This window comes from Populus nigra, chromosome 19 (assembly GCF_951802175.1).
Source record: "Populus nigra chromosome 19, ddPopNigr1.1, whole genome shotgun sequence".
Classification (NCBI taxonomy): Eukaryota; Viridiplantae; Streptophyta; class Magnoliopsida; order Malpighiales; family Salicaceae; genus Populus; species Populus nigra.
In genome coordinates, this window is record NC_084870.1 from 7,821,451 (window position 1) to 7,839,602 (window position 18,152).

An 18,152-nucleotide genomic window follows, 5' to 3' on the forward strand; every position below is an offset into this window, starting at 1 on the left:
GCCTATCCGCCGCCTCGTTTCCCCGTCTCTCTCTATAAAAGAAGGTCGCTCCTCTACCAGTCTCTCTTCAAAGCATCTCTTCAGCGACATCTCATTAGTGTTCGTGCTCTTCTCCGTCTTTCTGGACTGCCGAAGTTAGTTTTTTTAAAAGAAATCTAATTAACATTTCGAACACCGAATCGGGTTTTTTCCCTTCGCTTTTCCACAAATAGAAGGCTTCTTTATCTGGTCAGTGTGGATTTTTAATTCCCATATGACTCGTTCCCTAGAAGCGAAAGTGGTTGTGTTGCTCTTTTAACATCTCTCCCTCAGCCCTTTTACTTCTGGTTGCTTTGGGAGTCCATTTGGGCAACTACATTCGAATTTCATCATTTACCCATTTGAATTTTCAATGTTTTTTTACAGAAAATTAGGAGTTTTAGTATTAAAAGAACAGTGATGAGTCAATACAGACCTGTAATGACTTGCGGTGATGATCGCAACACTTTATGAACATCTAAGGGACTGAGTTCTTTTTAATACTTCTTTTTCATTTTCTTTATTGCTGATGTCTTACAGATTAAAATTATTTCCTCTGATATTAATTTTGGTATTATCGTATTTCTGAGGCTTCATATCTTTGTTTTATAAAAAGCTAAAACTAAGATTTGATAATTTTATGCTTGTGTCAGTGAAGCCTAAAAAAGTTTGTTCCCCTCGCTATCCAGAGCTGCCTTTTGTATTTGCATTTGGACGTCGGGGAACTACATTGTGATTTTTCCAATATTGAATGTAAATTTTTCTCCTTGTTAGCTTATTTGCAGTCAGTTGATAGCACTATTTTCTGTTGAAAAATGACGGGGTGATGAATTGAAATAGCGCGGTGAAGAAATTGTAAGATTGATGCAACCATTTTTAATCGTTATTGATATGCGAGAACTTTGGCCGTGAATTGTTCGTTCAATTTTAAAAATAAATATAATGATTGGATATTCCAGATCGAACCAAAAACCCTATAAATAAGTTGGAATCCTATGGGTCGCTATCAAACTTGATCCAAATTGGATATCCAAGAAATTCTTGCTCGATATGCACATTGTTAACTACGGAAGTTGGATTGAAACTGAACGGAAACCAGTTGATGTGATATAATTTTAGGAGCTTGAATGTTTTTTGCGAAGTTCACAATCTCCATATTGCTCAAAATAGTAGAAATCGGAATTCGACAATAAATCTTCCTGCCACGCCACTGTTTTTCAGATAGCTTCCTGTGGAATATAATCGATCTTGTATTGTTTTCTATAATTAATCTTTTGCTTGGAAGCTGATTGCAAATTTCATTTGAAGCTGATTTGCAACCTTATGGCTCATCAACCAGCACGCATGTAGAATGAAACTGTTACTTCTGGAGTTGCTGCAATTGAAAGCTTGCTGAGGATATAAATCTGGGGTATCAGTTGATGTAATAAATTAAAAATGCTGCCGTAAATTCAGTAATAAAATGACGACTACAACTTTCTTAAGCCGTGATTCTCCGGAGGTTGTGGTACTTGCGATGATGTCTTAATTTTTGTATTTTATGGTTTTTCTTTTTCTAAGGTTTTATGTTTCTTTTTCCAACGAATTTACGGAGAATCACAGCTTAAGAAAGATATAGAATGTATACGAATTAAAGCATTTTCCCTTACTCGGCCTAGCTTTACATTGGTAACTTTATTAAAGTTCATTATATAAATAATAAAAAATAATTATTTTTTCATTGTAGAATTGAAATTTTTTATTGATTTAAATACTTGATTTAAAATGAAAAGATAATATATTTATAATGTGAGATAAAAAAAATATTTTAAAAGAATTTTTTAAATTTTTATTATTTATAACATATATAAATTATTTCTTGATTTTTTTAATGTAAAATATAAAAACTTAAAATAATTAATTTAATGTTTTCAAATTCAGTCCAAGTCAGTCACCTATTATAACACTTGACCAAGTCAACCTTCGACCCAACTCCTTGATGAAGGTTTAATAACTATATCTCGTGCCTCAGTTACCTAATCAGTGGTTGAGTGGAGTTTCTGGCTTCATTTATTTGGTGGACGAAAATAGGACATGTTCGATATTTGAGGTTGCAGTTGCTAGTTACGGTAGGCCCATTGCTTCTGAGTTCAGATGGAGCCTGAATTTGACATCAACGGTCCATTAAAAGTCCACGCAAACACTCCCATGGACGGCCTGCCAACGACAAACAACATTGTCCGTTCATGAAAGATCAAGACACTAAAAAAAGGTGTTCGAGCTCCGTCATAAAAGACAACGGAAAATACTACTGCTCTAATATAAGATAATTTTATTTGTGTAAATACTTTCGCCATTAATGATCTGTGTGATTGTTTGATAAAAACTAGGGATTTAAGCTTGTTGTTGATGAGACTGCAAGTTATGTGGAAGAAAGATTGGGATTGGCGATTTAGATTAGCAGAGTGATCGTTTGATAAAAACAAGATATTTTACATCTAAAAGTCAACGACAAAGAATATCCACCAACGGAAATTGATTGGCAACAATTGCAACAACTTTTCCGACCAGGTTATGTTATCTAAGATTTACGGTTTAATATACTTGTGTTGACTTGGTCGCTTGTTCCCGTTGATAGACCTAGCTCATCTCTGGTAATGGTAATGCTTCTGTATTGTGTTTGAAACTTCATTTTAAAATATATTTAAATAAAATAATATCAGCTTAATTTGATAATCTTTTAAAAAATTTCTTAGATGATATTAATATGTGAATATTAAAAATATCAAAAAGCGTTTGAAAACATGTTTATGCACAAATATACATGGTGTATTATCAAACAAACACCTCATATTTTATTCGTGAGTTTTTTTTTTAGTTATATAAATTAAAATGATGGTCAAGTTATCTGGTTTTTAAGGTTAACTATATAATTGTTTAGAATCTCCACTTCATGTGAATTTTATTATTAACTGTTTGTTTTATATAAAAAGATTTTTAAAAAAATTATTTTTTAAATTTTTCTATTTTTGTTTGCTATTAGAAAAGTTGGTCAATGAAAAATACTTTTCGGTCAATGGAAAACACTTTTTAGTCAAAGAAAAATTTGGTTTAGTTTTCAGGAAAGTGTTTTTCTTTTATTTTGAGCGGAAAACACTTTTCGGAAGTTGTGAAAAATTTAAAAATATCATATTATTTGCTGATTATATCAAATTTAGTCCTCAAACTTTTGATTACTATATATATTTTGTTTTGAATATTTATTTTTTAATTTCATCTCTTATAATTTAATTTTTATATTAATTTTGGTCCTCATTTTTATAATTGTTATTTGATTTTCCTTTATTATTTTTTAATTGAAATTTTTTATCTGTCAAATTTGATCCTTATTCTTTTGATTGTTACTTATTTTATTTTAAATAATTTATGAAATGTTAATTATTATTATTTTAATTTATTCATCTTTCAATTTTTTTATTTTTTAGATTTAATCTCTATTGTTTTGATTATTATTTATTTTATTTGAGATAATTTATGAAATTATTTTTTTTCAATTTAACTTTCATTCAACCTTTTACTTTGTAAGATTTGTTTCTCATTGTTTTAATAAACTTGAAAAGAAAAATATTAATAAGGTATTTTTCAATTCATTTTCCATAACATAACCAAACACTGGAAAGTATTTTTCAATTTATTTTCCATAACATAACCAAACACTGGAAAGTATTTTTCAATTTATTTTCCATTATAATACCAAACATTGAAAAATATTTCACTTTCTCGGAATTCACTCTAAAAAAAACAAACAGGGTCTAATTATTATTGTGTCTTGTAAAAATAAAAATAATAGAATAATATTGGCAAGTTTTGATGCATATGCCAGATATGGAAAATTATTAAATTTATTAGAGGCAATGCCATCAAAATGTTGTTTGTCTAGAATTTAAGTATTTTTTATTTAAAATTAATTAATTTTTATATTTTTAGATTATTTTGACATGCTGATATTAAATATAAAAAATAAAAAAATAAAAATATTATTTAAAAATATTTTTAAATTAAAAAAAAAAACTTGTAAACAGTCCCTGAAAATGAAAATGAAGCTTACCGTTTTAATTTGGTTATAGAGCGCTGGTGACATTGATATTTAACAGACGGCGATAACGGTAACCAAACAGAAACACGCTGTCAACAACGGTTACTTCAGAGAAGTTGCGCTCGAGCAGGTCAGGATGGGACCCACGGTTCTGCTCACAGCGACATCTTCCAGGCTAGAATAATATAATAATAATAATAATAAAATAAGAGCGAGAGTCAAGAACACTCCCTTCACACTGCCACTCCCATTCACACTGCCACTCCCGTATTCTCAATCACATCCTTAACGTGTTTGACTAGAATATCGGAAAAAAAAAATAAAAAAGAAATCATGGTTCCACACACAATCACACACACACTCCCTCCCCCTTGCTACTATTATGTCCCAAGAAAGGCGCCCTTGACGTTGCCTGGAAAGGCGCTCCCACTCATGAATGTAGAAGGAAAAAAAAACATCGTAGTTCTATTTTGAAGGTATTTATTTTTGTGTTCAAATATTATTTTTTAATTATTTTTGATTTTTTTAAATTAATTTATTTACGAGCATAGATTATTTTGATGTTATATTAAAAATAAATATATTATTTTCATATATTTATATTAAAATATTATTTCCTTTACCCACCTTCGTACCTAGTTGAAAACTTATGATGGTATTGAAATGGAATCCGCGGATTCACTCAGCCAAACCAAACTAGAAAAGCATTTTCGGGAACTACCTTGCACCGTGTTGGAAAACACACACAAAATTGGCTTGAAAATAGCTGGATGGTACGAAAACTCCAGGGTGATTAGTTGTGGTCAACCATGTCGGAGTGTTTATATTAGAAAAGGATTGTTTTTGTATTTTAAAAATAATTTATTTTTTGTATTTTTTTATTTTAAATTTTTTTATTTTAATATATTTTTGATTGAAAAACACTTTAAAAAATAACCGCTATCACACTCCCAAACACCCTCTAAAGCTTATTTGTTTCTGTGTTTTAAAAGTATTTTTAAGAAAAAATGATTTTTTATATATACTTTTATGTTTTAAATTAATATTTTTTAATATTTTCAGATCATTTTAATATGCTGATATAAATAATAATTTGTTTTAAATAAAAAAATATTATTTTGATATATTTTCTAATAAAAAACATTATAAAAAATAACAATTACCACACTGTCAAACATTCTTATAAAAAAATATCTCTCGCCTTGAAAGAAATATTTGTAAAAACAAATTTTTATTTGAGTTTGACCATAGAATTTTTCATTGTTCTGTATACTGATTATAAATTTCATGGAGATTGTGATGAATTCGTTATATATATATATATATATATATATATATATATATATATATATATATATTTATTCAACCTTACTTTTCATGATAAGTTTTTAGTTTAAAAACAATGATTCTCATAAATAAAAACAAACATCAAAACCAAAAAGAAATAAATAAATAAGAAAAGAGAGTTTTGATTAAAATAATATATTTTCCCACCTTAATTCAAATGATTAAGTTTTCTTATGAATATTTATCTTAATAATATTTATTTCTTTATTCAAAAGACAAGTTCATTATAAAAAAGTTATATGCTTGTGAAAAAAATTAATAAAAAATACATTAATAAAAAAAATAAAAATTCATGAAATAAAAAATATATTTTTATATAATCTTTACAATAAAACAAAATTCATTTTAAAAATTATCCCACGGCATTGTCCTAGAAAAACCGAAAAAACTAGGAGCCCTACTGTTTACGTGGACACTACTAGGAAATGGTAAGAAATACAGGTAAAAACACGCATCAAAGATTCAAGTCAGGCCACCTTCCTAGGAAAATCCATTGACCACGAAAATCTTCTGACCCTTTCCCAGGAAGCTAAAACAAAAAAAATAATAATAATCCAAGGGCAACATCGACATTATGGAACAGAGCAGTGGCCACAGATCACCAGGAAGAAAACCACTACAAATAACCTCCTGACATTTCCACAATAACAATCCTCTTCTTTCAGGCAACAGATTCATAGACAAACAAACCAGAGAACAAAAGTAGTCACAAAAAGCGAACGTAGTAAAACTCAAAACAAACATCACACGAGAAAAAAAAAATGTCGTGCTCTGTTGCGGTGTCGAATTCTCCTGTATTCTCTCCATCAACAACTCTCTTCCGCAGCAAAACAGTGGTATCAATCCCATCACCACCAGCAGAAACAATAGCACTAACACTAACCCATTCAAAACCAACAACACAATCTCCATCTTCTTCAACTACTTGTTCTTCTCCCTCTCCGTTTCGATATCGCCTTCAAAAACCATTAACTGGGTTCAATTCTTCTTCTTCTTTGGCTTCGGGTTCGGGGGCGGCCGCGACGCTCTTGAAGAGGAAGAGGCCGACAAGGCTGGATATACCGGTTGTTATGGGGTTTGGAGGAGGGCTGGCGACGCCCAGGGAGGTGGAGGAAGCGGAGGTGGAGAGAGAAGGGTATGGCTATTCTGTTTATTGTAAGAGAGGAAGGAGAGAGGCTATGGAGGATCGCTTTTCTGCTGTCGTTGACCTTGAAGGAGATGCCAAGCAGGTAATTTCATAGTTTTCTGCTGTGAATTTTTTTCTGTTTTCGTTTTCTTCCTCTGTCTAGGTATGGCTATTCATTGGACTGGTACGTGAAATAAAATTGTTTTGGTGAATAACCTATCTGGATTTATTGATTTTGTGCGCGCATGTGTGTGTGTGTGTGGGGGGGGGGGGGGTAATGGAGCTTTTCTGCAAGAGATTATAAATGGATGCAATCCAATGAATAATTGCGAATGATTAAACATGGAATTAGATAATAACGAGCTTCAGTTTAAGGAATTCTGGAATATATCAAAGAATATGAAAATAATTGCTGTAAATGAAGTCTTTTGATCATCTAGACACATTTTTTTGGTTATGGTAATTTTCAAGGCTAAACTAAAGTTTGATTTAGAATTTGTGTCTTATAATCTATATATGCATTGTGTTTGCAGGCTTTCTTTGCTATTTTTGATGGACATGGGGGTGCTAAAGCTGCTGAATTTGCAGCAGGGAATTTAGATAAGAATATTTTAGATGAAGTTGCCAGGAGGGACGAAGAAGACATTAAGGATGCGGTTAAGTATGGTTATTTGAAAACCGATGTTCAGTTTTTAAAAGAAGATATTAGAGGTGGCTCCTGCTGCGTGACAGCTTTAATCAGGAAGGGGAACCTTGTTGTATCTAATGCCGGTGATTGTCGTGCTGTTATGAGTAGAGGAGGTGTTGCTGAGGCCCTCACAGCCGATCACCGGCCTTCCAGGGAAGACGAGAAGGACAGGATTGAGTCCATGGTAAGTAGCTTGTCACCATATTATGGACGCTCTTGCATAGAAATACAGGTCTGAGAAAAGCTTTGTTTGAATGGGAACTAATGAATTTTATGGAATTTGTTTTGCAGGGTGGCTATGTTGATTTAATCCATGGAACTTGGAGAATTCAGGGATCCTTGGCTGTGTCCAGGGGAATTGGAGATAGTCATCTGAAACAGTGGGTAATAGCTGAGCCTGACACAAACGTTGTTAGAATTAAGCCAGATCATGAGTTCTTAATCTTAGCTTCTGATGGCTTATGGGATAGGGTATGTTCTCGCTAGCAATCTTTTCCCTCTAAAGGAATTTCAGTAGCTCAAATAATCTAAATGAAGTCCTTTACATGGTTTCAGGTTGGTAATCAAGAGGCTGTTGATATTGCTCGCCGATTGTGCATAGGGGTTGAAAAGGGAGAACCATTATCTGCCTGTAAAAAGCTTGCTGATCTCTCTGTTTTGCGAGGCTCCTGTGATGATATTAGTGTGATGCTGATCCAATTGGGACGCTATGTATGATTAGAGCATTCTTAGTTTAAAGACGGGAACTTAGCTGACACACGCTGATAGATATTTATTTTCTGAAAGAACCTTGTAATCGGGAAGCTGAAGGCTAGCAATAAATATGGTGGGAGTGATATTTAAATTCTAGAGGAGCCTGATCTAAAAATAGTTTTTTACAATCCTGGGGATCATTTCACCCCTGGCTGAAGACTGGACATAGTAGGATTCTTCTGCTGATATTCTTTTGAATGATTCATTCATTCACTTATAGGTATTCTTTAGTAGAAATTCATTACCCGGTATCCAGAGACCTTGATTTGTATTTTAGTCTTCGCAATAAAGTTACGGCAATACACTTGCAACTGGTATTCTGATTTACTTTGTGGCTTGGCATGTAACTTTTGGGATGGGGATTTTCTACTTCAATGGGAGCATCAAATGAATGATGATTGCATTATTTTCAACCTTTCCCAACAGAGGCACTAATTATTTTGATGCATATGGTAAATCGAAAGCATTGTAACGCATCAGAATCTGGAATCTACTTCGACTTCCAAGTGCTCTTAAGAAGGTATAATCACACACATGCGCGCGCTGTTAGCTTCTTCTGATCCGGGCTGTCATTTCTCGGTGCCTTGTTGCCTCTGTGCTGGATCAAATTACTTGCTAGCTCCGGTTCAAGTGGCTGCCATATTCGTTATAACATATTTAATTTTTGAATTGCGACTTATACTAAATTTGACTTGATTTTTTTTATCAAACTTTTGATTTAAAGTCAAGAGTTATTTCTGATGAAACATGCTTATAATTTTTTTAATAAAAAGTAAAACAACTTAAATTAATTTACTAAACCCATTCAAGAAATAATTAACCTTAATTTTATTTTATTTTTATCAACCTATATTAAATACCATCGTGTGAAGCCAGAAAAAATGTGGAAGAAAAGAACCTCTACCCACTGACCAAATCTTTCTTTGAGGGACCAATAAGATCCTATTCCAGAGAAATATTCCTCCATTCCTGCCGACCACTGGCGACCCACTAACATCTATTCCGTCTGGTTAATATTTTTCTTCAGCTCTTGAATTCAAAACATCGACAAAAATATGAATAGCATGGCTCGTTGTCTCTAAGGAATTGTTCAAAACAACGACCCAAGAAAGTGCACCAGGGTCTCTCCACACCACATGTTCCTGATAAGGCCATGGCCTTTCATCCTAGGGGCAAGTTGGGTTCTAGGCTTCTCGGAGGTGGCGAGTGTTACTTGTTTTGGTGGTTCCAATTATATGGACCCCGAGCCGAACATAAAATGATCGCAACTATACTTGCAAGATGCACACATGCATGCACTCCTTGTGTAATTACCTTTTAAGATTACAAAGTACTCAAGTCTGAAGTAACTAATTAAACATGGCCTGGGCTCCAAGGAACTTTCTGGGTCCTTAAGCTGTCGTCATTTTTTAGCTGGGCATCAAGATATTTTGTAAAGATCCACTAGCGGGTCTAAATGTTTTTCTAGATATTTTTAAATGGTTTTGATATATTAATATAAAAAAATTAATATTTTAATATATTTTCACTTTTAAAAAGCATAATCCATGACCACACTAAGCACACTTAATTATCGAGTCCCGATGTTTGGCAAATTTACAGGCACGTAATTAACCGATCATGAAGGATGCAATTTGCTGCTTAAAGAATGTCATACGCATGCATGTTGTTCCCGATGAAAGCTGGAGAACTAATAACCGTTTTGCTTCCTGACTTTTTTTTTTTTTTTTGTGTGAAGGTTTTTGTGTTCGATAATAATGGTATTTTTCATATTAGTTTGGCGTAAAATTAAATCATAACTAAATTGTTTCTTAAGTGATATATATATATATATATATATATATATATATATATATATATATATATATTAAATAATATTTTTTTTCTTAGATACTGATGCCAAAATTTGAAATCCAAAAATCAAGAATTGGAGTTACACTTTTTAACCACGTCCAAACCAGTGAATGGATCATAATTGAGCACCTTTTTTTTTTAATCATCCTAGGACTCATCATATCAGTGTTATTATCTTTGAAACTTTGAGTCTAGATGTTAATTGATTTGTTTCTAGTAGAAATTTACAGGGAATGGCTATTAAAATAAAAAGAGAAATTAATGTTTATTACTGTAAACGCAACAAATATATTAAAATAAATACAAAATTAAAATTACCTATGAAATTATTATAACTCTTCTTAGTAATCATAGTAAATTACAACAATAATCAATTATATACAACAATAATCTATAATGTTTATTTTCCCTATGTATGCATAGGGAGATTTTGTGATGTTGATTTTGTCACTATGATAATACTTGATTTAACAAGATAAAATATAATTTTATTGATTTAAGATAATTTGAGATTTGGGAACCAAATTTGAATATTTAAGAAGTATTCAACCTCTTTTGTTTTTCTACCACCATGCACTAATTTGCGCGAGCAAATAATACTTTAACTTTTTTGTTTTAAGGTCACTTAACTTTTTTTTTGTTTAATTTGATTCTTTAGTATTGGCTTTTATTTGAGATTGAACTTAATGATTTATTTTGGTTGCTTGGATATAATGGTATCATAATACCGAGAAAATATTTTGACACCCATTATTTAATTCTCGGTTTAACAAAATAAACTGAAATTTTGTTGATCTAAAACAATTAAGATTTAAGAAACCAAAATGAAATCTAAAATAATGTGAGGGGTTGAAGTGAGCAAACATGTAGGACTTGGTTGGCGGGTGCAACACACGTGTGAGTAAAGTCATTGTGTTGGGGAGATGTTTGTGACTTTACACCGCCATCGAATCCAGTCTTCGACGATGGCATTGAAAGCACCTCGATAAGATCTTCCTTATAGAGTGGTGAATAGTTGTGTTTAATCAACAAGTTGACCTATGTTTCCTTCTTTTTTTTACTTCTTTCTCTTTTTATTAATTCTTACACTAGATCTTCCAAAACAGCAAGGTGGTTAGATATTTTGTTTTTATGTCAAAATAGCAAGGTTATGTTTTGAGTCATTTTTTTTAATTAATTTGTTTTTAAAATTTTATCTTTTAATATTTGATTGGTTAAAAATTGAGCTTTACAGGGTTTTTTTAGCTTGCCTTTTACGAGGTAAACTTGATCTCGTGGTATAGGTCACAAGGTAAGAAGGTTAACCTAGATTGACATTGAGTTTTTTCTTTTCTTTTTTTAAACTGATTTGTTTTATTTCATCCTTCAAGTAGGTGTTGGTTGAGAATTGGATTTTCCTTGTTATGGAGTTATCCTATGACCTAGTCTTATGACTTAAGTCGTGGGTAGTAGGTCGACCCGGGTTATGTCAAATATATGTTTTTTAATTTAATTTCTTCTTTAGTTTTACCCTTCAATACCTGGTTGGTATGAGAAATTTGCTTTGTGATTTTTTCCAGTTTGCCATCTATTCCCATGACCTGAGTCGTAAGGTTTGGTTGGCTTGCCTGGTTTTACCGTGGTTATTTATCTTTTCTTTTTTTGTTAATTAATCTATTTCCCTGCATCATCCTTCTATATTAGAATTGGTTGATAATTAAGCTTTATGATGTTTTTTTATTTATTTTTTATGAGATTATTAATGTGAACCCAAAAAGTAAAAACCTTTTAACCCACAGTGAAATTAATAACAATTCCTAAAAAACTAAAATCATATTACTTATAATAACTCTGATCAATTTATTACATGAATTAGAGAACAAAAGGTATTTGATGAAACTTTAAGTCTCTGATTATAAGAATCAAGAACTAAAAGTAGAGGAAGAGCATCATAAAGTCAAAATTCTTTTATAAGTTCAATAAACTAAATTGAAAATCCAAAATTAAGAGTTTTGCTTGCAAAAATACAATGATTTATTGACTACTTGGATGCCAAAATTTTGAGCTCAACTTTAACTTAAATAGTCTCATAAAGTAACTACAATGGACCATTTAGGTTGTAAACTAAAGGCCCAAATCAATTAATTTAAACCATAAATAAAATATATGAATAACTAGATTTGAATTCTTTATATATTTGGACTTCTTGATCCTTGTAAGATAAGGATTTAAACCCATAAATATGATACAAAACCCATATTCAACTCAAAGCTGTTATTAGAACCACCATTTACATTTAATGGCCCAAATCGACCCAAAACTAACCCGCATCAAACTACCTAAACTACTACTATCTAATCCAAATATGGTATGGTCCAAACCAGCTCTGAACTAATTTAAACAATTTGAAAAAATAGTGACACACAAGTCTAAAAGAAACAAAACATGCACAATCCAGATCAAAATTCTTGCTCAATATGCACATTCTTTTGACAATATGGAAACACAATATAGAATGTTTTTCGTTGTTGTCCCTTATTGTTAACTATTTTTTAATGTTATAACCCCCATGCATTGGAGTTGTTTAAGAAATGAGTTTTGTGACTTTTCTTTTATTTTTTTCTATGAGGTTATATTGGTCTCACGATCTAAGATTTATGTTTGCCAGGCCAGATCGATTGATTCAAGCCTTTTTCTTATCCTTCATTAATTTTTTTTTTACTTTCATCCTCTAGTATTTGTTTGGTTTGGAATTGGGCTTCAAAGCTTTTTTGTTTTATATTTGTTTTATATGAAGTTATCTTGTTCTCATAACATGTGTTATGAGTTTGACATATCAACCCGAGTTTACTCAAATTTTTTATGGATCCATTTTTAAAATTGAATATTTTCTTTAATTTTTTTATATAAAGTTATCTTATTCTTGTAATATGTGTTGTGAGTTTGACATATTAACTTTAGTTTACTTAAATTTTTTTATGGATCCTTTTTAAAATTGAATATTTTCTTTAGTCCTTGTTGTTCAACGTTTTGTTGGTTGACATATTTTATTTTTATATGAATTGAAAAATATATTTTAAATATTATTTTATTAATTCTTTTTAATTTCTGCATTGTTAACAAATAAGATTGTAGAATGTTTTTGAGAATATTGACAAGGAATCTTTTTAAAATATTTCCAAGCATTCGTTTCAAGCATGTTATTGTTATTTTTATTTTTAATTCATTTGATTTATCATGGTTGCTTTTGTTTTTTTAATTATATAATTAAATAAAATTTGCTCATTGAATTTAGTCAGGTTTATGTCTTCAGCAACAATTTTTTCCCTACTTTTTAAAAACATGTTAGCAACACCTGGACATATGTTTTTTTTTAATATCTAGCCTATAGCATAACGCGAGTCACCAATCCAGCGCCTTCGTCTATGATTTTTCTTTTATTTCAATAGTATAAATATTTTAGTCCTTAGAATTTCTAAAGTATTCAATCATGCTACTACATCTCAAGAATTATTTGCAATCAGATCAACTTATCCTCCTTTTCAAAGCTAAAATTCCTTTCGTGTGTGTATAATATAATTATTAGTTTTAAGCAATAAAATACAAATTCTAAAAAAGAGAGCTACCGAAAAAAGTGTTTCTTTTTTCATGCATAAAATTTAAAAGTTAAATTTCTACAATCACTATATTAGGCCATTGATTTGTTATATATATATATATATATATATATATATATATATAACTGAAGTTTGACTTGCTTTTTGTTTTTTTGAATTTTGACGAAATCAAATAATTTTTTTGACAATCTAAAATGGATAGAATGAGTGGTAGACAAGCTATAATACTCTTTACCTAGCCATGTTCCTACCTCTTTAAATTTTTAACCAGCGTTCCTTACTGCCCACATATATATGTAGTTTTACTTCCTAATTTATTCAATGTATGTGTAGTTCCATTAGCATTTATTGCAAATAAAATGCTTTGTATTATCAATTTGAAAGGAGCAAGTTGCGAAATATGATCCAATTACAAATTCTTTAATCTTTTTGACCGATGACTTCAATTTTTCAGAGATTTTTTCAAATTAAGAATGGGCTGGAGGTGGTTACGAATCAATGATCATCACAATTGTGAATGCATTGATTCTTAACAACTGGCTGTCTTGTTTGTTCATTATCTTCAAGATCAAAAGAGCAGTGTAACAGAGTGTGATGTTTGCATGTCAGTCCCCGAAAAATGGAACGTTGTTTTTCTTGCACGTTGGATTGTCGGCCCTTTAATCGGTGCTGCCATTATTTTGTCTTGCTCACCCACGACAATTCCCCGCACCACCAGAGCCTGGCCTAAATTCCTGCTTTCCTTCCGAGACGAACCGTGTTTGCGATCCAATCCCTAAAACTAGGAAAACCTATGGTGTTGTATTCGTGTGAGATACAAAATCCTGTTTTTACATGAGGGATCCCTCCAACTTTTGTCCCTTTGCAATAGGTTGATTTTTCTTTATATAATATATGATCACCATTAAATTGACTCGAGAGATGAAGATTGCCCACCACCCCAGAAGAGTGGTTTGGAAGCATCGGTTTTCTTAGCTAGTGGCTTTGCCGTGTTTTTGTTAAAATCTGAGATGTTTTTTTTTAATCTTTTTTTTGTAATACTAGTATTAAATTTTTTTTTTTAAATAAATAAATAATAATATTTAAATATATTTATAAATTAAAAGTACTTTAAAAAACTTCTACAACACCAAACACTATACTTTAAAAAATTAAGTATTTAAATTATCCAAATCATTTCAAGCACTATATGTTTTTTTTTAAAAAAATTGGAAATCCCATTTATCTAAATTATATTTTTTAAATGATTTAAAAAATAAAAACTAATGGGGTTATAATTTTTTTTAATCAGATTTTGGCTAATTATTAAAACTTTCAGTACTGGAATTAACTTTATCTAGTTAATTGTAATTCTTTAGTATTTTAATTAAACAAAAATTAATGGAGCAAAAAATTCCGATTAATTGGAGCTGTCCAAACTGGTTGATCGGGTATAGAGCAAATTTGAGGTAAGAAAAATAAACCCATATCAAATGAGGGATAATTACTTGAAATTACAATTTTTTTTCACTACAGTTACTTATTTCACCCATATCAAATGAGGGAAGCTAATTAATTGGGTAATGAAGATTAATTGGAAATATATATGCAATTATGCATTACTATGAAGAAAATGATGGCGAATTATATGTCCATGGGAAAAGAGAAGCGAAATTAAATATATAGTTTTTTGCCTTCGAGAGAAATTAAATTAAGATGTATAAGCATTAATTTGGAATCTATACTTACATCTCATCAAAAACCAAAATGACTTCTTTTATTCGTAAGAAAACAATTAAGTATGTCTCTGGATCGTTCCCTCAGGGGACCAATTATTGAAGCGCTCTGTTGCCAACTTGCAATGTATACCAACTCGGCATGATTAGGGAGAGACAATTGCTTCTTAATCAATTAATTAAGCCTAAGAACATAGACACATGGCAGTTTTTTAGTACGTTATATACCGACTGACTATGACAGATCATGGGAAAGATCATGAAAACACTACCTGATGACTGTCTGGGTGTTCATAAATCTTGCAAAACAATTGCAACGTGGGTCGCTTGTTCACTTGACGCGTGGCACATGTTTGTCATGTTGTCAGAAGCGATGGAAATATAAGGACTTTCTATCCTCAGCCAACAGGGTACTCCGTATTGAGAAGTTAGAAGATGGGATATAGATGAGTACAGAAGGGAGAAGTTTCGTTCAGCTATTAATTTAACAGTTCAGAAACCCGTGTTGTGTTTCTGAACGTGGTAACTTTGTTTGTAGATGTATTTTAAAATTGTATTTAATATACAAAATATTAAATTATTTTTTTAATGTTTTTTCATGATTTTAATACATTATATTAAAAATATTTTAATATATTTTTAAACAAAAATCATTTAAAAGAAATATTTTGCATCACATAACCAGGAATATACCACTTATATTCTGGCTTTTATCTTGGGGCAAGCTTTATTGCCTAGCTGTCACAACTTCTGAAAGCTTATGTTGAGATCTACCTTCATGCCTTTGTATATTAGATACTTATCATGACTTGCATTAATGTATACATGATCAGGATTTTTTTCATATATATATTTTTTTTGCGAGTGTCATTTTTTATGGGATTTTGAAGTGTTAATTAAAAAACAAATGAGTTTGCTTTCCTATATAACATGTAATTCTTTTTCTCTTAGAAACTGTTTTTTAAATTGCAATTATTTCAAATTCATGGCAAGAATGAAATTACTTTAGAATTCATCCGAGGATAGATGGAAAAGTCATCGGGAGGAAATTAAAGGAAAGGGTAGACCCGTGGAATTCTCTCCTTATTCCCCAATAATTTGGCAAGGAACATCCGGAGGTAAATACGTACGAAACAGGTGCATGATCCTTGCTCCAAACTTCTATCTAATTGTGGCTTTTTTCCCACAGAACCAATCCGGTAATAGAAAGTTAGGAAATATGAAAAAAAATAAAATAGTTAGGAAATATGAACTGTCCAAATGGTACCTATAAGTTCATGTAAAGGTGCCCTTCTGAATCGTGATCCTTTAAAAGATACGCATTGGTGTTGCTGTGGACCTGTAATTCTCATGCAACCAGATTTCATTTCAATTAAAAATAAAAAAAATGGACCCTCGTTTATATTCTATAATATTATCGTGTAGATAATCTTACAAGTAAGAATTTAATAAGCAATGGAGGCTGGTGGTGCACGTCAACAGACTTCTACTCGAAACTCTTCACTGCAAATGCCAGGCACAAGAATCGCGAGATATCCAGACATCTAGGCATCTTTCTCTCTCCACCGCCAGCCTCAAGTTCACTATTGTGAGGCGTGGACCTACCGTTTATTGCCATGTAAGCACAAGAAGTTATAGTTGTGGACATCACTCTCAACCGAACTTTGCCTGTCGCTGCCCCCTTGAACTGGTGGGGCTTCAATTTATGTTGCTGCCTTTTGGCCACTTATCTGGCAAATTGACCTCCTCCTCCTCTCTTTTTTATTCTTTTATTCCTGTGATCGGGAGGGACGCCTTTATATATATATATATATATATATATATATATATATATATATATATTAATCACGCATGACCATGTGTTTAACCCATAATTAATTTATTACTTGTTTTCATCTCATGTTGTCCTGGTAACTGAGTTCCTCAAACGAGCATGCCATGAATTCAACCCCTAATTTATTAATTACTTGTTTTGATCTTTTGTTTGACCAGTAACTGAGTTGCTCAGAATATATAGTATTTTTAAGGTGATATTAAATGGTTTTAACAATGATCTAATTCTCTAAGATAATATTAAAAAGGTTTTAAAAAAATCTGCTTCTAAATATTACTTTCAAAATTCTAACAATTAACTACACAGTTTAAAAGAAAGCTCTCTAACTCATCAGTGCATTTTACACGGATGTGACTGTGCTACTTTATTTGGGTGTCTTGAGAGGTACTTGGGGGTGTTGAAAATAGTGATGGTGGATGTTTTTTTGAAATATATTTTATTTGAAAATATATAATAATAATAATATTTTTTTATATTTTAAAATTTATTTTTATAATCAACACATCAAAAAAATAAAAAATATCAAAATAAATTAATTTAAAATAAAAAAATATTTAAGTTATTTTAAACCAACAAATTAAAATGCTATTCTAAATATTTTTTAGGGTGTGTTTGGAAATGCAGTGTAAGTCATATTTCTAAAATTTTTTATTTTTTTTTTAAATAAAAAAATATTTTATATCATTTTGATATGTTGATGTTAAAAATAATTTTTAAAAAATAAAATTTTTTATTATAAAATATTACTAAATAAAAAATATTTTAAATTTCCATCACTGTTAGAATCTAAAAAGAACCTAATTATAGACTCTCTCAAAATTTGAATGTCCCACCGGCAAAACTTGGATGGTTTTTTTTTTATAGAAAAGGGTAGACCTTTAAACTCTAACTGTTAATTAATGAACCTTGTCCCTTCGCGGTCTTTTAATAGTTAAACTTAACAGGCATGTCCTGACAAAATATCCAAGATTAAATCAGGTTGTACATCCCACTAATAACAGCTAATTAATGCTTAATTATAGAATTCACGGGTATAAATTAAATGATTATCATGTAATATATTTTTTTAAAAGTATTTTTTATTTGAAAATATATTAAAAATATATTTTTATTTTTAATATTAACATATTAAAATTATAAAAAATA

General features: G+C 30.8%; 1 protein-coding gene and 2 non-coding genes across 3 annotated transcripts; all 3 read left to right on the plus strand.

Annotated features, from left to right (window-relative positions):
* The first annotated feature begins 428 nt into the window (after positions 1 to 428).
* Positions 429 to 514, plus strand: LOC133680687 (small nucleolar RNA SNORD25). The gene has a single exon (XR_009836368.1). It is a non-coding gene; the product is annotated as a small nucleolar RNA SNORD25 (small nucleolar RNA).
* A 91-nt stretch (positions 515 to 605) lies between these two features.
* Positions 606 to 751, plus strand: LOC133680695 (small nucleolar RNA snoR136). Its single transcript, XR_009836375.1, has one exon. It is a non-coding gene; the product is annotated as a small nucleolar RNA snoR136 (small nucleolar RNA).
* Positions 752 to 6,080: 5,329 nt separating this feature from the next.
* On the plus strand, positions 6,081 to 8,334 carry LOC133679623 (probable protein phosphatase 2C 25). The gene is made up of 4 exons (XM_062102278.1): positions 6,081 to 6,669; positions 7,100 to 7,438; positions 7,546 to 7,725; positions 7,810 to 8,334. Exons 1-4 carry the CDS (start codon positions 6,202 to 6,204, stop codon positions 7,969 to 7,971), a joined length of 1,149 nt encoding a protein of 382 aa, XP_061958262.1. The 5' UTR covers positions 6,081 to 6,201; the 3' UTR covers positions 7,972 to 8,334.
* Positions 8,335 to 18,152: the final 9,818 nt, after the last annotated feature.

Coding starts and splice junctions, on each gene's coding strand:
- LOC133679623 (XM_062102278.1), top strand. CDS start 6,202: ATGTCGTGCTCTGTTGCGGTGTCGAATTCTCCTGTATTCTCTCCATCA. Junction 7,439..7,545: donor AGGACAGGATTGAGTCCATG/GTAAGTAGCTTG, acceptor TTTGTTTTGCAG/GGTGGCTATGTTGATTTAAT. Junction 7,726..7,809: donor CTGATGGCTTATGGGATAGG/GTATGTTCTCGC, acceptor ACATGGTTTCAG/GTTGGTAATCAAGAGGCTGT.